We start from the raw sequence: 26408 nt of genomic DNA, 5'->3' as shown, positions 1-26408 counted from the left end.
TAGAGACTAACCAAGCTTGCCTTATGTGACCAAAAATATCGCAAATAAATTTTTGTTTTGGGCCTGCAGTTGCAGATCTGTTTTCCACTCTTTTTATTTGCTGACTGGTGTTTTATGGCGGCAGGCTGAGTGGAGCGAGCAGCTGTATTTGGATGTCGCCAAGGGGCTGTACCAACTCAAACATCAGGCGTGTGACCTGCGGGTCAGACCAACTGTCCGCGCAGGAGGGGTGTGTGAAGTGTGCCTCGCTGCGTACCCCCTGGCTGGCATACTTGTACTTCATTGGTTTGTTTCTTAGGAACAGTCAGGTAACCAACAACAGGCTGTAAAATGTATTGGCTCAGTGGAATGAGGATATATTGTTTTATTACTTGTTAATATCCATGGCACTAAAACAAAGAGGATAATGTTGTAAATCTATGAGGTAACCTGTTCCTGAGAATTACCCTTGCGGCGTGAAGGGTAAAGGACAACAGTTCTGATGCTGTCGCTGCAGCAGAACATGGTTTTATAGCTTTTTTTATGGCTTGAGTGCAATAAATCAGTGTGTACCTTAGTTTAAATGATTGAAGGTAAATGAATGAAAATGGGCCTAGAAAACCCACTCAATAGGTAGTCACCCAAATATGCAGCTCTCCTTAGCTTTACAGAGCGTTGTAGCAAGTTTTAGGTAACTGTTAAGCTGACCGGGCCACAAAGTTGCTGTTTTGGTTCACTCTCACTGCGCTCATGCCGTCAGTTTTGGCTGCAGCAGGCAACAATTTTCAGCAAAAGCTTTTAAAACTGAATCTGCTCAGCACCAGATGACAGACAGACAAAGTTAGCAACTAGCTGATGAACATAGTGAAGCATTTAGCAGCTAAAGAGCCAGATGGTAGAGAACAAAAACAGAGATAAAAGAGAGTCTTTTCACTCTATTTTTATAGTCATGTTATCCAGCTAGCAGTGCTCTTCATTAATACCTTTGCTGACGCTTTGCATTGTTTCCTGATGCATTAGTGGCAACAATTGTTAATTCTTGGAATAGCTTGAAATTATCTGTAAGAATGTGTTTTGTGTCGCCCGCATTTTGCCAACAGAACATAAGAGAGGCCCCGCTCATCAGAAAATTGCGCCACAGCACCACTAGTGGCCGAAAACCCCACAGGGTACCTTTAATATTAGCTCCAGAAATGAAACAAAAAGGGGGGTTCAAGTCCGACCTGTTGGACCTCGTCACACACACACACACACACACACACACACACACACACACACACACACACACACACACACCTGTGCAGCCTCCAGCTCTTGACTTAAACAGCAGCTCCTAGATGTCATCTCCATCCCTGTGTTTAGCCGATCTGTCAGCAAGTTCGGCCATGGAGTGACACTGATTCTAACGAGGAGAATTCCTCAGAGACGGAGGAGCAGGAGAGTCTGCAAAGATTTCAAACTGTGACTGATTATACTGTGTGTGTGTGTGTGTGTGTGTTTGTGTGTGTGCACTTTAGCTTTAGCTTTTTGAGACATTTTCCTGAACTTTTCCACACTGAGCCATATTGTGGCGAGAACAGTATAGCTATAAGCTGCGTCATTGTGCACTTGTCAATTTGTGTACGCCTAAAGGGACCACAGGGGGGGCGCGCACCCTAACGATAGCGTAGCCTGAACAGGCCGCAAACATAAAAGTAATTTATTTCACTGAGAGAGAAAAGAGAGAACCCCCCCTCTTCCTCCAGCTTTCTTTTTCTCCCGTGCCGTGACCCCCCCCTCCATCCAACTCTCCCACTCAGCAGCTGTTCCTCTCGCTTTCCGCCCCCCCACCCCCCCACCCGGCACCCCTGCATGCTCACCCACCTCCCCCACAAGACCCAGTGTGATGGCTTTGTTTTATTGTTGTGCAGTTTGGCAGGGAAACCCCCGTCTGGAGTTGGGCAGGGGTCCGACTCCCTCTGAACGCTGGGGTGTAGCAGTGCGGATGCCCGGATGAGCAGAGGATTAAGAGAGGCGGCTGGACAGTTGGTTGCTACATGAGCTTTATGATGTTTTTAAAGGCTGACCCATTTTTAGCACCTGTTTCATACCGAATTTCTGTGCCAGATATGAAACGTTTTAAACAATTCTCTGCTTGTATTAAAATTATACCCTAACTAATTTGTTTTACTGCATCAAAAAGTGCTTATCACACCTCTTTTTTTTCACCCAGTTTGTTCCTGTGTCATACTGAAGCTGCAGCTGACTCACTGAAGTGATGCTGTAGGTGTTGTTTACATTTTCTGTAAATATCAGCTTCATGTTTTTACGGTTTGCTCGGCTTGGCAAAACATGCATCACATGTCTGCTCCACGCCCGAGTCCAAAATCTGTCACGTCGCTTCCAAATGGGCCGAAAACTCCCCGGTCAAGGACAGGAAGCAAACAGCATTTATTTGCGGTGTTGACAAACGACTGTTTCCTGTACTGAGGAGAAAATATGTAGCGCGAGCGAAAAATCAGGAGCAGCCTCTATTCCTGCAGCACAGCAGCCTCGTGAAAATCCGAAGGATGTGTGTTTTATCCTCTAACCACCAGTCAGCATGAATATAGTCCTGACGGAGATAGGAAGAGCCTCAGGGTGTATTTGTGTGCAAGTGTGTTTTATTGAGGAAATGTTGTGCACACTGAAGTGCAGATTATAAGATGCTAAGATGCTCTATTACTCATCCTGTTGTTGTTGATTTCAGCTCATACAGTTGTCATTTATAGGTTGTTTTCTACAAAACATTGACTTTTCAATGGGGCTTTTGCTGAGATGAATGGATTTTTTCCTTAACATTCTTGCACTTATTCCACTTTTTAGATTCAAGCCCCTAAGTGAAGTCAAATTTGCTTGCATTTAAGTAATGAAACCTGTCGAAGGTGTAAACTACTGTGCCTTAAATTGCAGGCTTTTGCTGTGTACCTGGATCTCATGTTACGGATATCTGTGGTGGGACAATTGGGCTTGTGGTTTGAAAATGAAACCATACTGGTTTCCTGTACCCCTAGCCTGCCCCACCACTGTGCCCCTGTGGTTTGCTGGTAGAGAGCTGAGCAGATAATGACCTGAGCTGTTTATCCCGTAGGGGCCATTTTGGGTAGCCCCTGTCTTCATAGGAAATAACGGACTGAGTGACTAAAAAGGACGGCAGTGTTTGAAGAGTTACTGGAACTGAAGGTCGTTGCATGTCTGTGTTTTTTTTTTTTTTATCAGCAGCTGAATTGATACTGTGAGATTAATGCATTGAACAGATTTGGTGTTTTGCATATGTGTGACTGTGCACGTGGTCTGCTGTGCCTGACTCTTTAGCTGCTGTTGTGAGGCGACAGCCTCCGGGCCACGAGGGTTATGAGCTGTCCAGTGGCTTTTTAAAGCCCCCAACTGACTTCCTGTTGTATTAAAGCTGACATGAAACAGACAGGCTGTAATGAGCTGTCATCTCCAGCACTCAGCCAAATGTCCAACTTGTGCCAATAGAACAAACATACGGCATCTGTGCAGGTTTGTGTGCAGGCGTGCGTAAATTAATGCACGTTTGGATGGTGGGTGGGTGGGTGTGAGCTCCCTGTGTGTGTGTGTGTGTGCGCGCACGTGAATGTGAGTGCAAGAATGTCAGCTTGTGTAACAGGTGGTTTCAGCTTTTGGAGTTTGTCGCTCAGACCCAGAACAAAAGCTGTGGATATTTCTGAATGCTGGCTTGTGTCTGGCTGCTGCTTTAGTGCTGCAGGGTCACACTGTTTGTGTGTATGTGTGCGTGCATGTAGACCTGTGTGTGTGTGTGTGTGTGTGTGTGTGTGTGTGGTCAGCTATATGGACTGACCATTGTGCTCATGGCCCTCAGCAGATGTGGTCTGAACAATGAGCTGGGTAAATAAAAGGAAGTGGTGTATAAATAGCCTCTTACGTCTGCATGAGTGGAGTTCTTGTGCTGTGTGTGTGTGTGTGTGTGTGTGTGTGTGTGTGTGTGTGTGTGTGTGTGTGTGTGTGATCCTGTTTGATGTGAAGGAATTGTATTTTAGGAAGTTCCACTGTATTGAGCGCTCTGCAGGTGCAGTTTGCTGAACTATCAAACAGTTGTAAATTCCCAGCACAGCAACATTTCAAACAGCTTTTCAATCTGTTTTTTCCAAGTTTTTTTTTATTATCCCCAGTTGAGAATATCAGTTTTCCGAAGCTCAGCTTTGAGATTTTTCAGCTCCCTCCCTCATCATTGCGATGTAAACATTTTACATTCCTCCATAAGCACCAGGGCAGGTCTTTATGAGCAGCGAAGCTCAGTTAGAGACTCATCTCCAAATCACATCCCGGTGATAAGTGCGCAGGGGAACAATGCTAAAAATAAAGTAGCCTCCTCCCTCGACCATCCAGCTCTCTCCTCGGCTCTCTGGTATCCAGGCCACATATAGACCAGGGCCATACATTCAGCTCACATCTCGCCCGCGTTCACACTGTAGAGCCTTTGTTTTCCTGCTCAGTCACTTCTGCTCACAGTGTTTTTGTGACAGATAACTTTCACATCATTTCCTCATGAAGGTTCACTGTGTACTTTGCACTGGACTCTTCACTGACAACCGTATGTGAAATAACTTATTTAATCATCACTGATCAGGACAAGATCCACATGTATCCATATGTCTATTAATGCTGAAATGTTTAGTTGATTGACTAAAGTTCAGTGTGTGTGTGTGTGTGTGTGTGTGTGTGTGTTGTAAACATCAGTGTTTGATAAGTGACGTGTATATAAAATATTGCCGACATTTCCTTTTGACTTCATGTGGTTTTCTTTTCAAGCCATTTCGCTCTCCCCCTCACTCTCTCTCTCATCCTAGATCCTGAGTTCTGTTACAGCTCCATGGGGATGTGTGTGTGTGTGTGTGTGTGGTGTAAGGTTAGAATGGAAGTCAATGCAATTTCCTAACAAGGATTGCTGCACAAACTTGTGCGTGCGTGTGTGTGTGTGTGTGTGTGTGTGTGGCTGGCAGGTTGGGGGTCTCCAACGGCTGGGTTTTGTCACTGAAGCCACTGATGGTCTATATTAGCAGCAGCACACTTCAGCTGAAACATAATCCAGGTGGTGAACACTGCAGTGAACCTAAAGGCAGATAACAACAGAGAGAGAGAGAGGGAGGGAGATAAAGAGAGGTAGAGTTACAGTGGAATGAAAAAGATGTCAGCTTCCAGGGCTTAATTTATAATTGTGCGACTTGGGCCCGTGTGATCTTTTCAAGGATCTGTTCATCGCGTGTTGAGTAATGATGCAGATGCAGCACAATCATATCAGTTTCATCTGTGTCAGCGCACAGAGAACAGACGTTTGTATCAGTTTCAGCTGCTGATTTTGACCTCATGATAACATTGTTATGATCCCACGTTCTGTCATACTGCTTTATACCCCTTGAACGCTGATAAAGCAACAGGAAGTTGTGGTTTTATCTCTCCCTTTTTTTTACTAAAAACCTGGGCATGAGAAGCTCTGTTAAAGTTCAGCTCTACAAACATTGAATCACTGGTTTTGTACACAATTTAGAAAATTCTGGGCAGTACTGCAATACTCAGTGATACTGAAGCACTTTGCAAACCCAACTGCAGTGAAAGGACATTTTTTTGTTGCAAATGTTATTACAAGTGTGCCAGATCCCAAACTCTGCCTGTGAAAGAACCAAAAAGTCCTGCACACCGTCAATCACTTGTTCTCTCTTTTTTTACATTGTTTCAGCCCATAGACCTGCAATTTTAAGGTCTAAGTTCTGAAATGTTGTTAATAATATGATTACAAGCTGCAAATATTTTTTGGAGTTGTGCAGTCAATCTGCGCTGAACAGTCTGTGTTCACAGTCTACCGTTTAAATGCAGAAAACCTCAAATAATATAGTCATTATGATAATAGCGTTATATATACGAGTGCCCAAATCCCTGCAGTTGAAATGCTGTAATGTTTCAGTTCAGCATGACATGTTCAGCGTTTTGTGCTGGGGACTGTGGAGGTTTTGCATATTACCGTCCTCGTATCTGTAGGGTGTAGAAAGTGCTGTGTCAGGGTGTCTGTGGGTGTTGAAGCGTTTATGAGGCCCATCTTCCTCTTGCTCACATCTGGGCCGAGTTAAGACCTGTCACTAACATCTGTATTTACTGTAAACACCACGGCAGGAATTTTTCTACTTCCAGAGCCTTTTAACAGCTTTATTTACGTGCCCATTTCTGGTCTATGTGTCTAGATGTTGTTACAGCGACGTGCGACAGCGACTTGAAGCCATCGGCAGAACCGCAGTTTGCACAGTAGCACGCTGCACCAGCACTCGGCCACTGTGTCCATCAAACAACAGATACTTGGAAAAAAAAAAAAAAAAAAACCCTGGCCACGGATCATGTTGCTAAGCAACTATTTAAAACCTGTTATGCTAATGCTTGAAATGAATATCACTTTGCAGTTTCATCTGTCCTTGTATAAGCCAGACTTGCACTTCATCTGTGAAACATTTGCTTTAAATAAAACTGCAGACACTCTGATGGGGCTTGAACATATGTTAGCAATTGTTGTCCTTCGACTCGAATTTCCTTTGTAATTTTGATTAATTAATAACTGAGTTCATCACAAAAACTTCAAAGGATTCCAGTGAACGCAACACCTGCACTGTAACAACATGGAAACTTTCAGGAGGACTAGATTACTTTTGAACTTTCCTGGTATCCAGTTTCAAATCGGGTAGTTGGCCAGATGTGTGGTGCATCATGTCTGCATCTTTAGTGTGCGCATGGTTAAATACATACTTTGCGAATGTGAATTCCCCCACAGTAAGAGGTTGAGCAAAGCTTTTGTTTGTTTTTGAAGCAGAGTTTCTCCTCTCAGAGGGACTTATATGATCAGCGTGGATATTTCTGCCTGTTTTGAATGGCTCAATGAAGATCGGCGAAGCCACGGTTTAGGGCTTACTCCTAATTTTGGGCTTACTGGTTACAAAACCCACTATTTGCTTTATTATGGTGGGACTGAGAGGGTTAGAAAGAGAGAGAGACATGATTGGAGGAAAGCAAAGCTATAGAAAAGAGTTAGAAAAATGAAAGGAAAGGATTGGAAAAGGGCAAAATAGGGGAAGCATTACACAGAGACAGACGGCTGACGCTTGGAGGGGGGGGTTACTGTTCGGGAGAAGAGCGATTTTCTTTTGGTACTGTAAATAATAGCCCCTGCTTGAGTTGGACGGCTTTCACGGCTCCTTTTGTGTGCAGTGACATCTTAGGTTCCCTAAAGAGAGGAGAGGGCCGGAGAGGGCTCGGCTTCCAGGGTTTTCACCAGCATGGGAAAGGCAGAGTATTAGCCCAATATGAATATGAGGGAAGATAAAGCCTCCACAGGTCAAAGGGAACCTGCCAACACGCACTCCTGGCTCTTTATCCCACTCAAACCCACATAAGCAGACACGCAGGCGCACACGCACGTGCACACACGGCTACGCTGCGAGTGTGGCGCCTGCACACACATCAGCACTTCACCCCTGCTTTATCTTAGTCTGAGCAATAATGTGTGTTGGCTCCTACTTCTGTGGAGAGCGGCCCGGCGGTTGAGCTGCGGCCTCCTCTCTGTTTCTACTCACAATGTAAAGCTTTTAATCTTAATGCCAAACACACACGCACTCACTAAGATGCCCCATTCATATTTATAGCAGTGGGCGTTGTATCAGTTACACTTTTTAAACCGCACCAAGAAATATTATTTTAATCAAAGTGTGTGTGTGTGTGTGTGTGTGTGTGTGTGTGTGTGTGTGTGTGTGTGTGTGTGTGTGTGTGTGTGTGTGTGTGTGTGTGTGTGTGTTTCGGAGCTGCCAACCAGGAAGTAGTGATGACTCATTCAAGAGGTCTCTTTAATCCTGATCATGTCCAGGCTTGTCTTCACTGAGGACACTTTGTCAAAGGTCATATGTCAGTAACTGTCTCCCACCTGCAATATACTGAATATTATACATGTTGTTAGATTGTGGTGATATTACGTTTCTTTCATTTCTTTGAGTTCTGGCACAAATATTGGTTGTTCGTGGCCTCTGGGGGATTACAGTTTTAGATCCAGTAATTACACTGCAGTTATTAACCTGAGTGTGGGCTTTGACTTGTTTGCTGTCTCACCAGGAGCTTGATGGAGGGTTTATCTCGGTTTCTCCTTGGTGCATTTAGAGGAGCGGCTGCCGCAGGAGGCCTCAGCTCGGTGCAAGGACTGAAAGTGTGGCCAGGAGGTTAGCAGAAACAAATTTGATTGCAGTGATGAAATGTAACTAAGTAGATTTACTCAAGTACTGCACGTAAGTACAAATTCAAGGTACTTGCACTTGACTTGAGTGTTTTCTTTTCATTTGCTGAATCTCAGAGGGAAACACTTTTTACTTCACTGCATTCATCTGACAGCTTTAGTTACTGATTACTTTACACACAAAACATATGAAGAGTTTATAAAATATTATGTTTTGTTATAAATTAAGCCACCCAAAGGTTTATACAAGTAACTGAAAGGATTAGTTGATAAATCAATTTGTGGATTATTTTGATAATTGTCATTTTTTCCTGTAAAAACATTTCCTGGGTCCAGTTTCCAGTTTTATAGAACTTTTAAAAACCAGAATAATTCAATGTAAATTCAATAAATTCAAATTTATCAATTGATGAATGAGGAAGATAATCAGCAGATGAATCCATAAAAATGAAAATGATCATGTATATAGTGGGTTACAATAGCTGGAGTAGAAAGCAGTTCAAAATTAGCTCCACCTCAACCAACTACAACAGTAAAATCCTGCTTTTATGTTAATACATGAATAATAATAACGTAATGATATGATATGTAACAGTCACACAATACTTTAAGTTCATTTTCCTAATTATACTTACATGACTTTAGTGAAGTAACCATTTTTTTAAGGCAGGACTTTGACTTGTCCCAGGGTATTTTTACATTATTTTATTAAGTAAAGGATCTGAATACATCCCTCATCACTATTTGACCGTTAACTTTGGTTTGTAGAAGCTAGCAGGACAATATCATGGGTCAGATATGTGTGTTTGGATGTAAGTTGGGAAAAAGTGGCCTGATTTATTAATTTCTGCCTCCTCCTCATCATCATCAAACAACAGTAAGGGGGGAAAACAGTCCTTTACAGCTAAATATCTCACTAAAACTCTTCGTATTGGCCACGCCACGTTGAGCCCTCCTGACAATAGAGAAACAAGGATCACTTAAAGACAATAAACGAGCCTGAGTAAGTTGCACTCATTAACACTTCCTGAGCTGTCAGTTTGATGCCACCAGGAAATCCCAGGGCGGGGGAGGTAGAGGCGTAATGTTGGTGATGCTGGAATGACCAAGCCATCACATGAGTATGATTCACCTGCCCGCTGATGTCACATCCTGTTTGATTTCTTCATCTGTAAACAAGCAACAGAGGAGAGGCAGGAAATGATTGCTGGGGGGTGGGGGCTCTTCCTGTTAGTTGGGGAGGCCCTAAGCTGCTATCCAAATCACATTTCCACTTTTAAGCTGTTTTCCTGTCGGAGAGACATCAGCGTCTGTCAACGCTCTAATGATCCTGTGGTATCCACCAGCGGCTACAGACAAAAATATATTGACCTCTTTCTTTTTTCCTGTGACAAACAGTCTTTACTCTGATTTTCAGGCAACAAAGAGGACTTTTCTCTCTGCAGAGTGGAAAGGGATGTGACCGGTTTCCTCTTGGTTATCATACAGCTGAATGTAGCTCATGACATCAGTGCAGGCTGGACTTCACCTGTATTTCTAAGCATTGCGTTAGGTCGCAACTACCTGAGTCATTCGTGATCAGTCTTCAGATTGTTTTCTCAATTAGCTGATTGATAGTTTGGTGATAAAATAGTGGAAAGTGGCCATTACAGTTTAGCAGAGTTCAACTCAAACAAATCGCCTGTTTCGTCTGACGAATGGTTGAAAACACAGCCAATGTGTCGGTGCTGGAGAGAGTTCAGGCCGTACATGTGATCGTACTGGTGCAGGGGCGAAGAGATGCTCTAAACCAATCACAATCATCTGAGGCGGGGCTTAGTACAGGACGTAGTGACGGCGCCATGGCAAAATAGCATCTGAGGGGAACATGAGGAGGCTAGACCTGGCATTAAAATGGCTAAACTGCTAGCTCGTTTACGTTCGTCCCATTAGCAACCAGATCAGGGTTAGGCTAGCTCGCCATTTTCGCTGTCATTGTGTAGCTTGCTACCTCGGAGGTTGTTAATATTAACTGTATTTGTATAGCACCTTTTAAACAGGAATTGCGGCTCAAAGGGCTTTATAACGAAGAAATCACATAAGCTAAGCTAAGCTAAAAGGCAATAGCAGGAGGAACCTATAAAATGTAAAACTGCTGAAAATTAAAACGGCACAGAAGCCAATTTAGAATCTGTTCCATGCAGAAAAGACATGGATGAATGGATATAATTAATAGTTAGGATAAAGTTAAAAATACAGTGCGTTGAATGACTAAAAACAAGAAAAATACAACAATTTCTAAGAAGTGCGGCAGGTGTGTGAGACAAAGCAGCAAATTACCAGGAAGTCAGAGCAAGTTAAAGGCTAATGGGAAGAGGTAATTTCTTAGCTTTCTTAGAAATTATATATATTTCTATTATATATATTCAGCGTTATTCTGTCGGTGTTTCATGTTGCGACAGGGATTTTAAAAGCAGTAACACACAGATTGTGAAAGTCTACATCCATTGACTCAAACTTGTCCAATCATTTCCGCTCTACTATTAATTATTAGTCTTTTGAATGGCAAAGGAAATCAAACTGAGCTTTAATTGCACTCAAATGGTGTTCATATTACCTCTGCTGAATCTGTCCGTATGCTGTTCAGCTATTGTTTATGGCCTCGCTGTGTGCATGTTATAAATAATAATAGTAGATAAGATATTAAAGAATACCTCGTCCGTAAAGCGTCGTCAGATATCACAAACAATCGCCAGGAAGCTGTTGAAAAGTCGGTCTGCTTTTCTGTGCTTGACAGGCTACCTGACACTTCCAATAAACTCCATCCATCATGGCCTCCGAGCACAATAAAAGCAGCGATAAGAAGGACCAGTTGGCAGGAGGCTATCAGCTTGTTTTTCCTCAGACACGGTGCTGTCGCCTCTCATTGTCTCTGCGTGTTTTAAAGTGCAAGGTGTGGCGTTCGGTTACAAAGGCGGTGTTTGTGGGGTTTATCCAGGTTAGGATAATAGCAGCAAATCACTGACCCACATCAGCCTCTGTTTGTATGGTCAGTGGTTCCACTACAGTAGGTCACAGACAGCGGGGTTTGATTGGTATATACTAAAAGTAACAGCACGCTCTATTGTGTGTGTGCACGAATCATGTATGTTGCGAAGCAGGATTTAGGTCATGTTTTTTTTAGAGTTAAGTGCATCTTAATTGGCTCCTTATCAAAGGTCAATGTTTGCCACCAGTCTGCGATCGCACCGCACCACGTGCGGTTTTGTTTTCCCTGGAAAAACTCAAGAGCGGTGAAAACATGGAAGTGAGAAAGTGTGTGCGCTGACAGGGCCAGGGGCTGCTTTATCAATCCCAGGAAGCCTTGCTACCAGGAGGCAGGAACAACAGCCACTGGCTCCAAGAAAGGGGACTTTCCTCCATCCTGCTCTGTTAGGATGCAGAACAATGACCAAATTACTCACGCGCACACACGTTCAATGACCGCCGGCTTGGATGTTTTCTGTGTGTGCTCACACAGACTGGCTCACAGCAGGTTGAGCTCTGTGATCTCTGCTCCCTGGCTGTTTTTGGGGTGATCTAGCCTTTCGCCCCGGCCCGACCTCTTGCGTCCGAGAAGCTCTGATGTTGGGGCGTCGGGACCAAGAAAGTGGCAGAAAAAGAGGCTGATGCTGCGCGCGATGTGACCCACTTGTTGTGTTTTTATGGGCTGAGACGAGACGGCCCGTCCTTGCGCTGCCCTCCTTTTTCTTCCCTCTTTCTGCATCAGCTGGTCTCTTCCTGTCTCACCCACCCACACCCCTCTCCTGTTAATCACTATTATCTCGCATTAATTCTCGATCGCCGTCTCTCCCTTTCTCTTCGTCACACTTTCGGCTCTCGCTTCTTCTTTTTTTTGTGTGTCATTTCTGTCACTCGTGTTGCCTGCACTGCTGGCCGCTCTCCAGTTGTCGCGGCGATCCCTCACTGCAGAGAGGAGAGAGGAGGAGAGAGAGCGAGAGAGAGCAAGGGCCCATTTGGAAAGAGAGGGAGAGCGACTAGTCTTGCAGCAGTAATTGGTCAGGAAGTGGGCTGCTTGGATGTGCGAGCTCTTCCCTCCCCGTCTCTCCCCCTCCCCTCCCAGTGGGCAGTCAGTTCTGTTGCGTTTTGCTTCCATCTGTTCTCCCCCCCCTCTCTGTCTCTCTCTCCCTCTTTCCTCTCAGTGTCTCTCTTTCTCTCTGAACTGACCTCAAAGAGGGGTGGACCACGGACCGGGCCGCCGCGACGCGAGCCCTACCTACCTCTCTAAGTCAGTCAGCGTTTGTGAGACGGCACATGTAGCGTGAACCCTTTCCAATGCTCGGACATGGATCTAACCTGTGACAGGATACTGGGATACCAGCGGCTGAGGAAAGGCTAATCGTGGGAATGGTCTCTCTGAGGTGAGTGACAGGTTGCCGTTGCCTTTGTGTGGCGCCGTACCAGAGTGTTGGCCTCAGTTTTTGATGTAAAGGCTGATTTACCATAAATCTGTGCGGAGTCGAAAGCTCCTCATTGAATCATAATTGCAGAGGTTGCTTCCACCAAACCCAGTCTGACCTCCAATCACCCAGCCCAGAGTTTCAATTAACTCTAATGGCACCTTTGCCCACTTGTCTAATTGGGATCCATAAGTGCCAGTTTGTGTGTAAGCTCAGGAGTCAGCGGTGTGTGTGTGTGTGTGTGTGTGTGTGTATGTGTGTGAGAGGATGATCAGCATGGCATTTGTAGGTGTGTTTGTTGTGTCTTCTCCAAGCTGAAGCGACGCTGCTGACCTCATTCAGTTTTCAGTGCAGTTTTCAAGACTTAGAAGTTCGATAATGAGTAATTGGACACAACAGAAAGCAAATTTATCAGCTTCTACCTGAGACATTATTTCACAGTGGAATTTCAATACACAGTCACACTCTCACTCAAGCGTGTGTGTGTGTGTTTGTGGGTGTCTGTGTGTGTGTGTGTGTGCGCACATACACGTGTGTTCTCCTTTGTGGTCTGTCCTCATTCTGGGAGCTCTAACTGGAGCACCCAGCTTCTCGGGGACAGGGACTTACGGACAGAACGGGATGGACTCATTTGTTGTCATGTGTGAATTGAATCATTGAGATTCATGATGGTTTTGGTCACTTTGTTGTTGTTTGACTGTGATCCTGGTTTCTTGTATGCTGCTGGTATGTCAGGTGAGACTTCTATTTGGTCTAAGGTCTTATTTTTGCCACTGTTAATGAATAAAATGCAGTATATTGTGTGAGGATTGTGCACATGTGTTATTTTAGTGCGTGTCATGTGTTTCCCTAATGGGAGAAAAGTCCCCCTGTCTGTGCTCTGCTGGACTCCTTTCCTGGAGCGGGACCCTCGTCCTGCATTTTAATCTGAGGCCAAACACAGTTTCCTCCGTGTATCCGCCACACACGCTCACATACTCACTCAACACACAATAACTCTGCATACACACACACACACACACAAATGCATGAGCAGAAAGAAGCAAAGCACAATACTTTTCAGTCTTATGCTGATCTCAAATCTGTCACTTTGCATCTTTATAGCTTGAAAATTAGACCTTTTTTTTGCTTAAATCATGTTTTTTACAGGAAAAGAAAGTTATAATTCCTGTAAACCACCTGTTTTTCCACTCTTTCGCCCCCTCTCTCCTCCTCCCGACGATTGGCTTCTTGACATTTATCTGCATCTGTTAATGTGGATACCGACTCTCTGCATAGCTGAATACTGACATTATCTCCCATCGTAAATACTTCTCCCGGGTTCTGCCATGGCCGTGGTGCCGCCCTGCTCTATCATTAGCTGCGGCTGTTGACCTTGTTGTTGTTGACGTAGCAGCTGTAGTTATTTCGGTGTCGCTCTGTTGTTTAGTCTGCCGGAATGGCGAAGACGCTCCTTGTTTTCCTGGATGCTCCCTCCAGCTCCTCCGGCCAGTTTTGAGGGATCCCTGCTCTTATATAAGCTGGAACCGGCGCTCCAGTCAGATTTCTGGCCAGCGAGAGTCAGAAATTCCTGGACTTGTCCTGGCACTACAAGCAGACTGCTGCAGCCCGAGGGAATACCGTCCGAGAAACTGGAAATCTCATCAATCTGGGAAAGGGAAAATCAATAAAGGATATTACAGAGTTAATCAGGATCGTAGCTTTTACGCAGATGGAATTAGCCTCGGCACAGGTATTGTTTTTCTTACTGGCCGTTATTGCCGAGAAATTTGCTCATGATTTATGGACTCTGATGATCTAAAAAGACAGTGAAGGTGCTGGAACAAGTGTGCTGCAGTGCATCACTGACTGGACGACAAAAAGCTGCTTTCTTGCATTATATACTAAAGCTTTTAAAAAGGGAATTAAACCTTGAACCCTCCTGACCAGCTGATTGGTCAGTGATTACAAACTCACCATGTGCAGCTGATTTTTAGAGAGACATCACAGAGATGAATTTTTAATTTTTAACGGAGAACCTAAAATATACAAAGACATCAAACATGCCAGGATTTTGGGGAAATGTGTATAAAACGCTTTCACTACCAAACACTGGACAGTGTTCATCAACAGGAGGATCAGTGGAGATACCTGTAGCACTGGCCAAATAGATCTTAATAGGCAGGATTAATTTGGAACCTAGATAGCTAGCTAGCTACCTGGCTACATTCATGGAAAACAGCAACAAACTTGGATCAGATTAGTTCAGATGTTCAAGTTGTTTTAAGTCCATTTACAGCTATAACAACTCTAAAAAACAGCAAATTGTCGTGTTTCATGCTTCAGGTTTTGTACGGATTAAACACCCAAGATACAACTTGTTAATTGGTGAGTTTTAAAGTTGCTGGTATGCAGAATTTGCTACCTTCAGACCGAGCCATGCTAGCTGTTTCCCTTTGTTTCCAGTCTTTGTGCTATGCTAAGCTAACCAACTACTGGCTGCTTTATGCTTAACAAAATGTTACCTGCTTGTATCAATCGCTTCTGCAGCTTCTGTGTCAAATGAAAATCATCATTCGCTACTCATTGGTTATGGCGAAACAAAGCAGAATAAGTCCCATCTCGAACAAGAAATGGGTTTATTATCAGGCCCCTAAAATGATGCAATAACAGATGGAATAGTTGGCATTGCATGAAGTGGTGCTGCATTAAAAACATGGATTCTTGACTCTGTCCTCCCAGAAAGAATGACAGTTTAAGTCATTTCAGCATATGTTTAAATGTGACAAAGCTCTTTATTGGCTGTAGTCATTATGACTGGAGCAAAGGTGATGTTGTTGAACAGCGACAGTCTGCACCGGGAGGACGTCGGGGTGGAAGGATAGGTCAACAAAACAATAGACCTCAACACAGGAGGCTGTTTGTTTCCCGTTTCCAGCGAAAGTCAGTATTTTTTATGTTGTAACCCTTAACCGTGCGGTTGCCACTGTAACTATGATGATAAAGCTCCCCTAACCTGTAATCCAAACAAGGATGTTTCCCCAAACCTTCACCAAGTCCTTTTTTAAACTCGAGCCATAATCATTCCCTAAACCTAGCCAAGTCCTGTTTCTCATCCAAGCCTGACACTGTGATTTGTAACAGTCTCGTGAGGACTGACAGACAAAAGATTGTCCTGAAGATAGCGGCATCGGACCGGAGAACACCTGTGTTGTTCCAGAGGCCATGCACAAACAATCTGGAGGATGCAGAATGTGTAACTGTCAGAGAGCGAGGGAAGATTTCTGCGACTTTAAAGCCACTAAAGAGGAAAGTGTGTGTTGAGGGGAAATGAAGAGCTCAGGCTTTAAGAGTTGTGACATTTAAAGAATCTGTGTGTGTGACAGACAGGGGGAAACTGTATATGAATGACCCCTCCACCCACAAACTCCCGTCATTAGTCACAGTCTCTCCCAGGCTGTTGCTCTCAGTCCTCTCCTCCGTGTGCTGTATACGTTACCACAGAAACGTCTTCACTCTGATCTGTGGACAGCTGAGAAAATGAAGAGGCTGTCGGGAGCGAGAGATTGGACCTGATTTCACACGCACACACACACACACACACACACACACACACACACACACACTGCAATAACAACCATCAAACAAGTTCTCCGCCTCTCTCCGCCTGCAGCCCTCCTCCCTCCAGGACATGCTCAAGTGGATGAGGACAGTTTTTATTCCTCATTACACACACACACACACTCGCACACTAAAACATTCTTAAGAGGCTGTTGTCTTTTAAGTTTGCAATGCTGTTGGAAAACAAGTGTGTGTGTGTGTGTGTGTGTGTGTGTGTGTGTGTGTGCTGTAAAAGTTGAATGGAGTGTGTATGAACCCTGTGCCCTGCTTCACTGTTTGCACTCCCGAGTGTTATGAGGAATGGACTAGTTTATTGACAATAAGCACCCCCCCCCCCCCTCTCTCTCTCTCTCTCTCTCTCTCTCTCTCTCTCTCTCGCTGTCCTTCCACATGCCACTCTGCCTTGGAGATGAATGCCTCGCCGTCGTCATAGTGACCACCGCGGCGCAATGGGCCCGATCATCTTGGCAACCCTGCAAACTCTCGAACTTTCAGTTCTGCTTCTGGGGGGCACGAGGGGAGTTTCGGGGGGTGTTTTAAAGTCTCACTGCCTTGTTATAGCTTGTTGTTAGCCTTGAAAAGAAGGGAGGTGTGTTGGGAAATGTGCGCTGAGTGGAGAGGGATGACATGTGAGTGGGAAATGACACTGGAGCAGAGCTAAGAGAGGGCGGCGGTGCTGAGAGGGAGCTTGGTGTGCAGAATTTGCTGCCATGCATACAGAAAAATCACATTATTGCCTTTACGGCAAGTGAGCAGAAACTATTAAAACTGTAAATTGATTTAAATTATGATGTCTGGGAACTTGTGAGGGTCAGATTTAAAGAAACAGTTGATGCAGCAGAGGCAGATATCCTGAATTTTAGTCCCTAATCCACATCAAGCTCCAAAAACATCAGATCCTACATTTCCCACAATGCAGTAGCATCTTTCGTTACACCCTCCATGCCTGGTGAACACCAATTTCTTTCAAACTCCACACTCGTTAACTGTTAACTCAGACTTTCTGTTAAATGTAAGAACTTGTAAAGAAATAAACTGTTTGACATTTTGGAAAACAAGTTTCTTGCTAAGAATTAGATGCGACGCGAGAGCCAGGAGGCGGTTGTGTTAGCTTAGCGCAAAGGCTAGAAAGAGGAGGAAACAGCTAGCCAGGCTGTGTCCAAAGTACAAAAATACTCCAAACACCCTTAAAACTCATAACTTAGCCCAATGCATCTAGTTTGCTCTCTACAGCAGCAGAAATGTGAACACAGCAATTAATGGTTGCTGTTTCTTGGCGAACAGCAGCATGTGACTTCCTGTACAGCCACAAATTGTGTTTTTACAGTTGTTGGTGAGTGGATTCATCAAATGCGCTACCGTGAGTTTTAGAGGTGTTTGTAGATAATATTTTACCTGGCTAGCTGTTTGCTTCTGTTTCCAGTCATTATGCTAAGCTAGGCTAACAGGCCCCGGGCTCTAGCGTCATACTTAGCATGCAGCATGAGAGTGGTATCAATCATCTCTAATCAACTAAATTAGCGTATGTCACAATATTTTTTAAGGCTTCCTGCCAAAACCAAGGAACGCGTCACCTCGGGCTGGTGATTGTGGCATTTTTGTTCTGCCATTTTACGACAATTTTAATCAACAGATGAATCAGTAATGAAAATAATCATCACAGGAGCAAGAACCGACACATTTCAGACAGTCTGCTGAGGACAGTTTTCTCATCCAGGATCGAATCTGCAGCCAAAACACTGAGCTAATCTTTGATGTTATCGACATCCTCAGTCTAACCGTCTCCACTTTCATCCCCTCTTTAAAGCCTTGCGCCTGCATGTGCCGCAGCTCATAGAATGGTCGTCATATGCGGCGAGAGAGGAACAGTGTCCCCTGGTCGGCGTCCTGCAGCGAGGAGTGTTCGGGGGGCATCAGATAAGCCGGACTGCCGCTGTAGGTTTCTGTCATCAACAGGTCGTGCTTGGCTGAACCGAGGAGCTTAGACGCTCCCTCTGTGTGTTTGCCAAGCTGGAGGTGCTCGTTATGGATGGAGTGTGTGTGTGTGTGTGTGTGTGTGTGTGTGTGTGTGTGTGTGTGTGTGAGGGGTGGAACTGGCAGGGGGACAGTATTTAGATTCGGAGTGGAGGTTTAGGGGCTTCGTGGGTCAACAGACCCTTAGACCATTAGAGAGAGGGGTCGTGCTTCTTGGGGTCTGCTCTGTGTGTGTGTGTGTGTGTGTGTGTGTGTTTGAGGATAGTGCAGGGGGTCTCTATTATTGTATGAGCGAGTAGAAGGGGGCGGTGTTAGCCGGACCCCATGCTGCTGGGACCAGTCCCTGTCTTTAAAGAGGGACGACTAATAGTCGACATATTTGCTTTAGTGCGTGAGACTGAGGGTCTGTTGTCTTTCGGGTGTCCTCCTTATGGGACACATGGCCTGTCCTGAACTATAACTGCTTGCTGACATTATACACGCTAGAGCAGCGGTGTCCAAGCTGGGGATCAAGACACCCGTGAGGGGGTCACAAGATGAGTCTGAGGAGACTGAAGATAAGAATTAAATTGGGAATTATTCCTGTGAGACAAAGTTATGTTTAGTTTGCCCTCGTTCCTCCAATCTTTGCTTTATTTCTTGTATATTATGAGATCATTTTAGTCACTTGGGCCTCTAAAAGGTGTTAAATTAAAACAAGGAAAACAAAATTCACTCTTTGGTTGAAGCCAAAAATGCTTTTTGTTCCCTGTAGAGCTGAGCATCTTAAGCTGTCAGGTGTCAAAAGCTGCTCAGATATTTCCTGATGTAAATCCTCATCGTTTATTTAAAGTTCTTCTTCTGCAGCTTGTGTTCAGACCACATTAACGAGGTCCTCCAGGTATTCAGTGGGCTGCTTCCATGAAGTTGGGAGACATTAGAATTCACGTCACGTTGGAAGCAGCAGAGGTGGAGATATCCTGACTTTAACTGCCTGCCATGAGTCAAAACTCCAAAGACCATCCTTACACCATTCAACTCTGGTGTCTAATTAAACCCTCCTCCGGCTCCTGAGTGCCCCACACCTCCTATTTGCGTTGTTATTCATTTAAAACTTCAGAAAGCTCCCCAGAGACGCGGAGAGCATCAGCTATACAACTGCCAACTGACGAGTGAACTGGGCTTAATTTAAAAGCAGTGGCCTTTAAACACAAACGCGCCGAGAAGTTTTGTTAAACGAGAGACATAGAAAAAACATGTTCATTCCCCAAAGTCAGTCAAAATCAGTTCACCAGCCAGCAAGGGTGGGAACGACATCTTACGCGTCTTAAATCCCACTTCTGGCATTTTGTGCGATCACTCTGCCCAGCCTTCCTCTGATCTGGGACACAATGAGCGGTGCAGCGTCTCGCAGTGGACGAGGGGCCTTTGTTTGAGCTGGCTCCCGGCCTATTGATCAGCCGTAACCCCCTCCCCTCTCTCTCTGTCCTCCTTGTAAAGTGTGTGCGTATGTGTGTGATCTCTGGAGCTGTGCGCTAACAGCGGCGGTTCAGCGGCCCGCTGAGCGTGCAGCAGACCAGCGCGCACAAAAGGTGTCGCCAGCCCTGCCAGCGCCATGGGGACCAAGGTAAAAGTTTGATTTCGGAGCGGGAGAAGAGGAGGAGGCAGAAACGAAAGAGCGAGGGGAGATGAAAGGAGGAAAAAGGAGAGGAGGCACTTAATGTGGAGCTCCCGGCTCCTTGTAATTTGCTGCGGGAGAGAGGGAGGAGGAGTCAGGGGGAGGGGAATACCCAGCAGGGAGGGAGCAGTAGAGAGCAGAGGCCATTCACTACAACACACACACACACAAACACATGCAAACACACACGAGCACTTTTAGACACACACACACACACACATGCAAGCAGTGGATGCGTTGCCACAGGAGAGAGGGAGGGAGGGAGAGAGGCGTTCAGACAGAGGAGATCCCAAACTGGAGTGAGAGAACAGCCAGAGGAGTGTGTTGAGGAGAAAACACAGCCTGAGAGTGTATGCTCCCGTATATGTGTTTTGGAGGAGCGGGCTTGCACGTTTGCTCCCAGCAGAACGGATTCACAATGACCGGGAGAAGCTGGGAAGTCTGAGGGATTTTTGTTGCAGGCTTTGCTGGGAATACTGTTTGGAATACTCTGGATATGTGACCTGCTCCGGGAAATCCTGCTTTCCATCGAACCTGCGCAGTTTTTAAGAAAGCTAAGATCAAGTCACTCTAATTTCTGTTGAAGGCAAGCCAAGCCACAATGCCTACTGGTAAGAAGGAGCTTTTTTCGTTTTTTTTTTTCCCAAATATATTCACTTTCCCAGCATGTTCAAATTAAAGGCGCAGGTTTTTCCAGGGGTGGTCCTGTGATGTGGTGGGACCAGATTCTGCTGTCAGAGGTGTTGCATGTCTACAAACCCCATCAAACAGCCCTAAATCATATTCCTGTAGAATAATTTCCTGTTTTTTAGATGTCTCCGTGTTGACATGAAGGGGCCGTTGAAGTGTCTGTCTGAGCCATCAGAATAAGACATCAGGAATAAGACATGCGAGGCATCACAGAAAAAGTGGTTCTTTTCAAGTGGCGTCTGGTCAAACTTCCAACTGCAACTTTTAAATACACGGCCTGTTCACCAGTCATTGATGGTTTGGCTGTTTGTCTTAGTGGCTCTTTTGTGTGGTGTGTGTGATATTTTTTCCCCAGCTGACAGCGCTGTGTGAAGTGCCCCTGCAGCGTCCCTCTCGCAGCGGCGCGGTTGTACGTTAACAGCGTCTCCTGCTTGTTTTCTCACCCCCCGGCGCTGAGCGGAGAGCGTTTGCTTTCTCGCAGACGTTGCAGGTTGAATTTCCTAATGATGCTGAGATGATGGAGTACATGACTTTCTTCTCTCACAATCCTGGTAGTTATAAATTTGACTTTGTCGATAGTTAGAGATGTAATTTAAAAGCAGGTGCTGCAGAAAACAAAAAAAAACTTGCTTTTTCTGTTTATCTGCTCAGGGGAAACTCATGTTTTTGCACATGATCACAAATAAATTCAAGAAAACAACAAGCAAAATAGACTTTTAGCTCTGTTCTGCTTTTGTTTTCTATCCCGCATCTCTGAGGGCCAGCACATGTGCCAGTGTCCTCTTGCTGGGTGTAGGTTTGAGGAGTGTTGAGATGCCATTCTGCAGCCGGTGACCCAAATTAGAGCCTTGAGGGCAGCAGTTGGGGGGAGGCTACAAATGGGGATAGAGGAGAGCAGAGAAGAGGAGGGGGGGAATAATTACTGTTTAGAGCAAACTCTTTGGTTTAGAGGTGCTGGAGACAATGGACCCCTCCGTCCTCCTCCTCCCACCCTGCTAGGCCAGTCCTCTGTGGAGGTGGAGGACATCTGCCCCCCATCCTGAGCACTCACGTGCGAGGAGCTGCAGCCCTGTGGAGGGGAGAGCAGGGTCCCTTTGGAGCAATATGCCTAATATAGCAAACAAATCAATAGTTTTCCAAAGTGTGTGTGTGTGTGTGTGTGTGTGTGTGTGTGTGTGTGTGTGTGTGTGTGTGTGTGTGTGTGGAGCTTTAAGACTTCGCAGAGAGCGACCGTTGCGGAGTCCAGCGGCGAGCGTTTTCTCGGGCCTGAAATCCAGAGAATGAGGCTAGTGTGTCACGCTGGGAGGGAGGGCCAGGGTGTGTGCAGGAAGGGGTCGCACGGGTGTCCCGAGGGTGGGTGTGAGAGTGTGTGTGTGTGTGTCTGAAAATAGAGAGGTGTAAGTTTGCGAGTGGGCATTTCTTCCCACGCAAGCTGAGCACCGGCGCTGTCGCAGGGTTGACGACGGACGAACGGAGAATCTTTACCAGGGGCTTTAACTCACATCCCATAAACACAACCTGGAGATAAGAGGGTGTTAATCTGTGTGTATAAATGAGCAGCTTGGTTTTACTTTATCGCGAGAAAAAAAACATTTGTCTCCAATTAGCCTCCCAGCTGTGTGTGCGTGTTTACTTTAAGCTTGTTTTGTGGGGCAATGAAAGCCACAGGAGTCTATTAAGTCGCACATCGAGTTCAAACTTCTGTCTTTTACCAGTGTTGACGCGTTGAAATACTGTCTCGAGCCAACGCGGTAAAGAAGGAAGGCTTATTTACTTCTTCTCCACTGTCTCCGTCCAGCCGCGGACACATCTGCGTTATAGTGTGTGTCCCGGCCTGCGCAGTCCTTTGTTGGTCCGGGTGATAAGTTGCTCATGGAAACCCCTCCTCCTGTCTCAAACCCTTGGCCTCTCTCTGCCTCCACCACCTCTGCCCTCTCTCTTCTTCCTCCGCCTCTGCTCCTCTGCAGTCGTTCGGCTGCGCTGTGAAATCCTGAGTGACACTTTAAGGTCCTTAGCGTCAGTTGAGATCAAGCCTGCGTCTCTATCACAAACGGAGAGGCTGACCTTAAGTGGACGCGGCGGAGGATGCGAGGCCGTAACTAAACAGACAGCGTGGGCTCGGATGCTTCCTTGTGCCGCCGTCTCTCTGCTCAGCCGGCAGGGAGCTAACGAGTTTGAGTTTGATGCTGTGAGAGGCGAAGGTGCTGGGAGAATCTGGCAGATTGGGGTGAGATAGAGAGAACTTTTAAGGGATTTAAGAGCCACAAAAGGCGGGATTAAAAATGGGACCCGGCGAGTGGGAAATGGAGAAGAGAAAAAGCAAAGGGAGTGGGTGGTGTTTGACCTTTGGCCTCTCTTCTCATCTCTTCCTACTACTTTCATTCCTTTGGGTCCTCTCCTCCTCATTTCTCACTCTCTCTCACGGTCACACATGTCCTCGCCACGTTTCCCCATTGTGTCCTCTCGTTTGCGTGTTGCAAAGCTCGAAATGCTTTGACTTCCGACTGCGTGAAAGCAGTCTAACTCTTGTCCTCGCCTTCAAAACAACCTCTGGACTCGGTTACGTTTTAAATGCACCAGGACTGTGAAGTCAGCGACAAGCTGCATGGCATTGAACTCGGGTGCCATCTGGTACGCCTGTTGGAACATAAACAAGAACACACACGGACAAACAAGGTTGATTAAAGGATCCGTGAGTCGGACGAAGTGTGTGGTCAGGTCATGTCAGGACAACGTCTTCTTTTTGCTCAGATTTTGGGTCCTTTCCAGAGAAATATTATAGCTGTTTTATTCATTCGAAGTAGCTGTGCTTGTGATGTTGACGACTAGCTGTTCAGCAGACTCGACACCTGTGAATGTTGTCTTAAATGTCTTCTTCCTGCTCGCAGCTGACCAGATATCCATCTATATATACATGTTATACATATACCTAATTTGTGCTTTTTAGAGCAGTAATTCAACAAAAAACATACATCTTTGTACCTGTTGTGCCGACACGCCAAACTTCAATCATTGCACCTGAAGAGACAAAGTCCAGCTCGTCCTTTTCCGCGATGCAAATCATGTCTTTATATTTTACTTCCTTTACATGCACTTTAAAAGATATTTTAAAACACAGCATTTCCTGCCACTATTTCTTATCCTGTGTCTCTGCTTTCTTTTTGTATTAATTTGTGCAAATTTTTCAGTTCAAGTTTCTATTCAACTTTCTCCTCAGGACAATCTGAGCACCATGCCAAGCACCCTGAGTCGAGTTTTAAGTTTTAACTAAAACATGCCCACAAAGTCTTATTTTCAGGTAACAAAGTATTGTGTATGTGATCAAAACGTAAGGACACACAATGCCGGCTGTGATGTCCTCTTTGATGTTCCCTTCAGATGAGACTCAGTAATTTGAGTGTGGATAAGGAGAGCTACGATGTACACATGTGCTCTGAATGCAAGTATGAGAGCCTGGTGGTCCGTAGCCATACACACAGGCCGGTCAATGAGTATTTTTACATGGTAAAGTATATGCTTGGAGTGGGATGGTCTACTTTACGACCCGCCGCACATATACCGAGTTTGAATGTATAATAGGAAGAGGGGAAGAAGGAGTGGCAGGAATCAAAGCTGGAATGCGGTGCAACATTAATAGAAAAGGAGTGAGAGAGCAAGTGGATGGACAGAAGAGGACGGTGGTTCGTGGCCTGTCGTCCTCGTCTCTCCTCACTGACGTCATGCTGGAAACGATGATGTCTCTCTTTTTCTGCCTTCACCCCCGTCTCCTTCTTAATGCCCGCTCACACCAGCAAGGGTCACAGTGAATTTCATTTGTACATCCTCACGAAATAAGTGGTTTGGAGGCCCGGTGATGGAGTGGATTATACAGCGGTTGGTTTTGTTGGAAGGAAAGCTCCACTGGCATTGCTTCTCATTCAGCAGAGTGGAGTTATTTTAAATTGGATGGTGTAAAACAGCGTCCTTCATTGTAGCCCCTCTGGTTCTTTTTATTGCCTCAGTCTCAGCAGTGTCAAGACGAACAGAAGTTGGTCAAAGGGGCAAATTCAGGTGTCAAAGACCATCATGAAATGAATTCATGTTTGTAATACATACTGTTGCATCTTACTAAATATGTGCATCATCCACCTTTGTTGGTCACTGTAGTCGCTCATCCTCCTCAGACTGACCCTGAGCAGTTCCCTCTCTTGCACGACACAGCCCTCGCTCTGTGCAAGAACGCCTTCAAAGTTCAGCCAAATCTAATGTGAGCCGGTAGAGCGAGCCAAACCACGTGGGTATTTTCCCGTCTTTTCAGTGCGATGTCCCCCCTTTGATTGTGCTGGGGCGGTGTTTTATTGCTCAGGGATACTCCCGGGCAGTTGCGTGTAGCCTTTGTTGCTGGAACCGGCACACTGCACATTGTCAGTTTATTACACTTGTTTTAAACCCAATGATTAGGGATGCCACGCAACTTAAAATACACACAGGGAATTTTTTTTTTGCAGCTGCTCCGTTTCCAAAATCTGCATATGACATAGTACTCTGAAATATTTTGGTTTGAATGTCGACGGAGGATGTTCGCATGCCGCCAGCGATTCGTGCTGTTGGAGCACTTGTGAGGCTCATCAGGGCCGTAAAGGGACGAGGGTGCTCACAGCTGTTTGCTGACCACTCCAGAATAAAGAGCACTTCAGGTGACCATAAAGCGTGCGGCTGAAGTGGACGGGTTAAGTGTAGCGTGAGTCATTAAACCTGGCCGGACAGGTAGAGAGGCTCGAGACTGACGGCATCGATGCAGGGAAGTACTCGGGTCTGAGCTGTGGCAGCTTGTGTAAATGAACATGACCCTGAATAGAGTGGTTTGATGGTTCAGTCAATCCAGATTGACATGCAAGCATTTTGCTAATTAATTTTTGGCTATATTTGCATCTTCATTAGCATGACTAATAATGTCAAGTTAAATGGGCAGTTCTCTTATTTGGCAAAACAGTCTCACCACAAGGTCTATAAAGTGGCTAATTGGCACACAACAGGGCAACTTCATCTGCCAAGGAAGATTTTGTGATATGATCAAAAGCTCCAGAACAGCTACTACGTTGTTTTTTTTTTTAGGTTATGAATTTCAATCTTTCAGTTTCAATCTTAACATTTTCCTTTTAGCATAAATGAGGTTGTCTTCCGCTCTGAAAGTGCTTCCAACAATCAAAAAGTGAAGACAAGTACTGTAGATATAATCCAGATGAGCTGCTGAAAACGTACATGAAAGTATTTGAGGATTTAAGTGTTTGTACTTTGGATGGTCCCTTAAAGATGTTTTTCCTTGTACCAACTTCTTTAAATTTTTTAAAAATCAGAATAAACTCATATACATTTATATATTTCTATAGAAAAATGCATTAGAAGAGCTGATTACTTGTGAGAAGTTCTACACTATGCTACAGGGTTAAACACCACACGTCACTCTGAGTGTTTTACCAGTGTTTTGTACCCTCTGTGTGCATTGTCTGCTCAGTCTTCAGTCTGGTTCCTCCCGGCTCTCGCTGTTTGCCTCCCAGACTAGCCAGACATTCAACATATTAAACTTGGCTGAATACGAAAGTGCCCCGGCTCTTTGTCTTTTTCGAGTTAGATGAAGGGCAGAGATTGAAGCCAGGTTGTTCAGGCACTCGCTGATTCACTGCCTCTGTAGGCTGGCAGGAAACGCAGCCCTCACACACTATCCTAATCCCCGCATGCACGGACACACACACACAACAAACACACACACAGAGGAGAAACAGTCCCAACCTGCATGCTTAGGACCATAATTAGAGATCATTTACAA

The 26408-nt window shown here is 45.3% G+C and overlaps 1 protein-coding gene across 4 annotated transcripts in view; it reads left to right on the top strand.

Moving 5' to 3' along the window:
• The window catches only part of LOC121621913 (pleckstrin homology domain-containing family G member 1), a 71600-nt gene that overhangs the window by 19019 nt on the left and 26173 nt on the right, over positions 1-26408 (top strand). The window contains exon 1 of one of the 4 annotated variants that reach the window (XM_041958638.1): positions 12378-12642. The exons of 1 other annotated variant lie outside the window; for it this stretch is intronic. Coding sequence is in view for 1 of the 3 variants with exons in the window: in XM_041958637.1 (XP_041814571.1) it covers positions 20514-20523 (10 nt within the window). In the remaining 2 variants the exon portion in view is untranslated. Of the gene's footprint in view, positions 1-12377; positions 12643-18168; positions 18217-20261; positions 20524-26408 lie in introns of those variants that run through there. 2 more of the 4 variants (XM_041958639.1, XM_041958637.1) reach the window with 2 other exon arrangements.

Source organism: Chelmon rostratus, chromosome 18, assembly GCF_017976325.1.
Source record: "Chelmon rostratus isolate fCheRos1 chromosome 18, fCheRos1.pri, whole genome shotgun sequence".
Lineage (NCBI taxonomy): Eukaryota > Metazoa > Chordata > Actinopteri > Chaetodontiformes > Chaetodontidae > Chelmon > Chelmon rostratus.
This window is presented reverse-complemented; position numbering and strand designations above follow the sequence as displayed.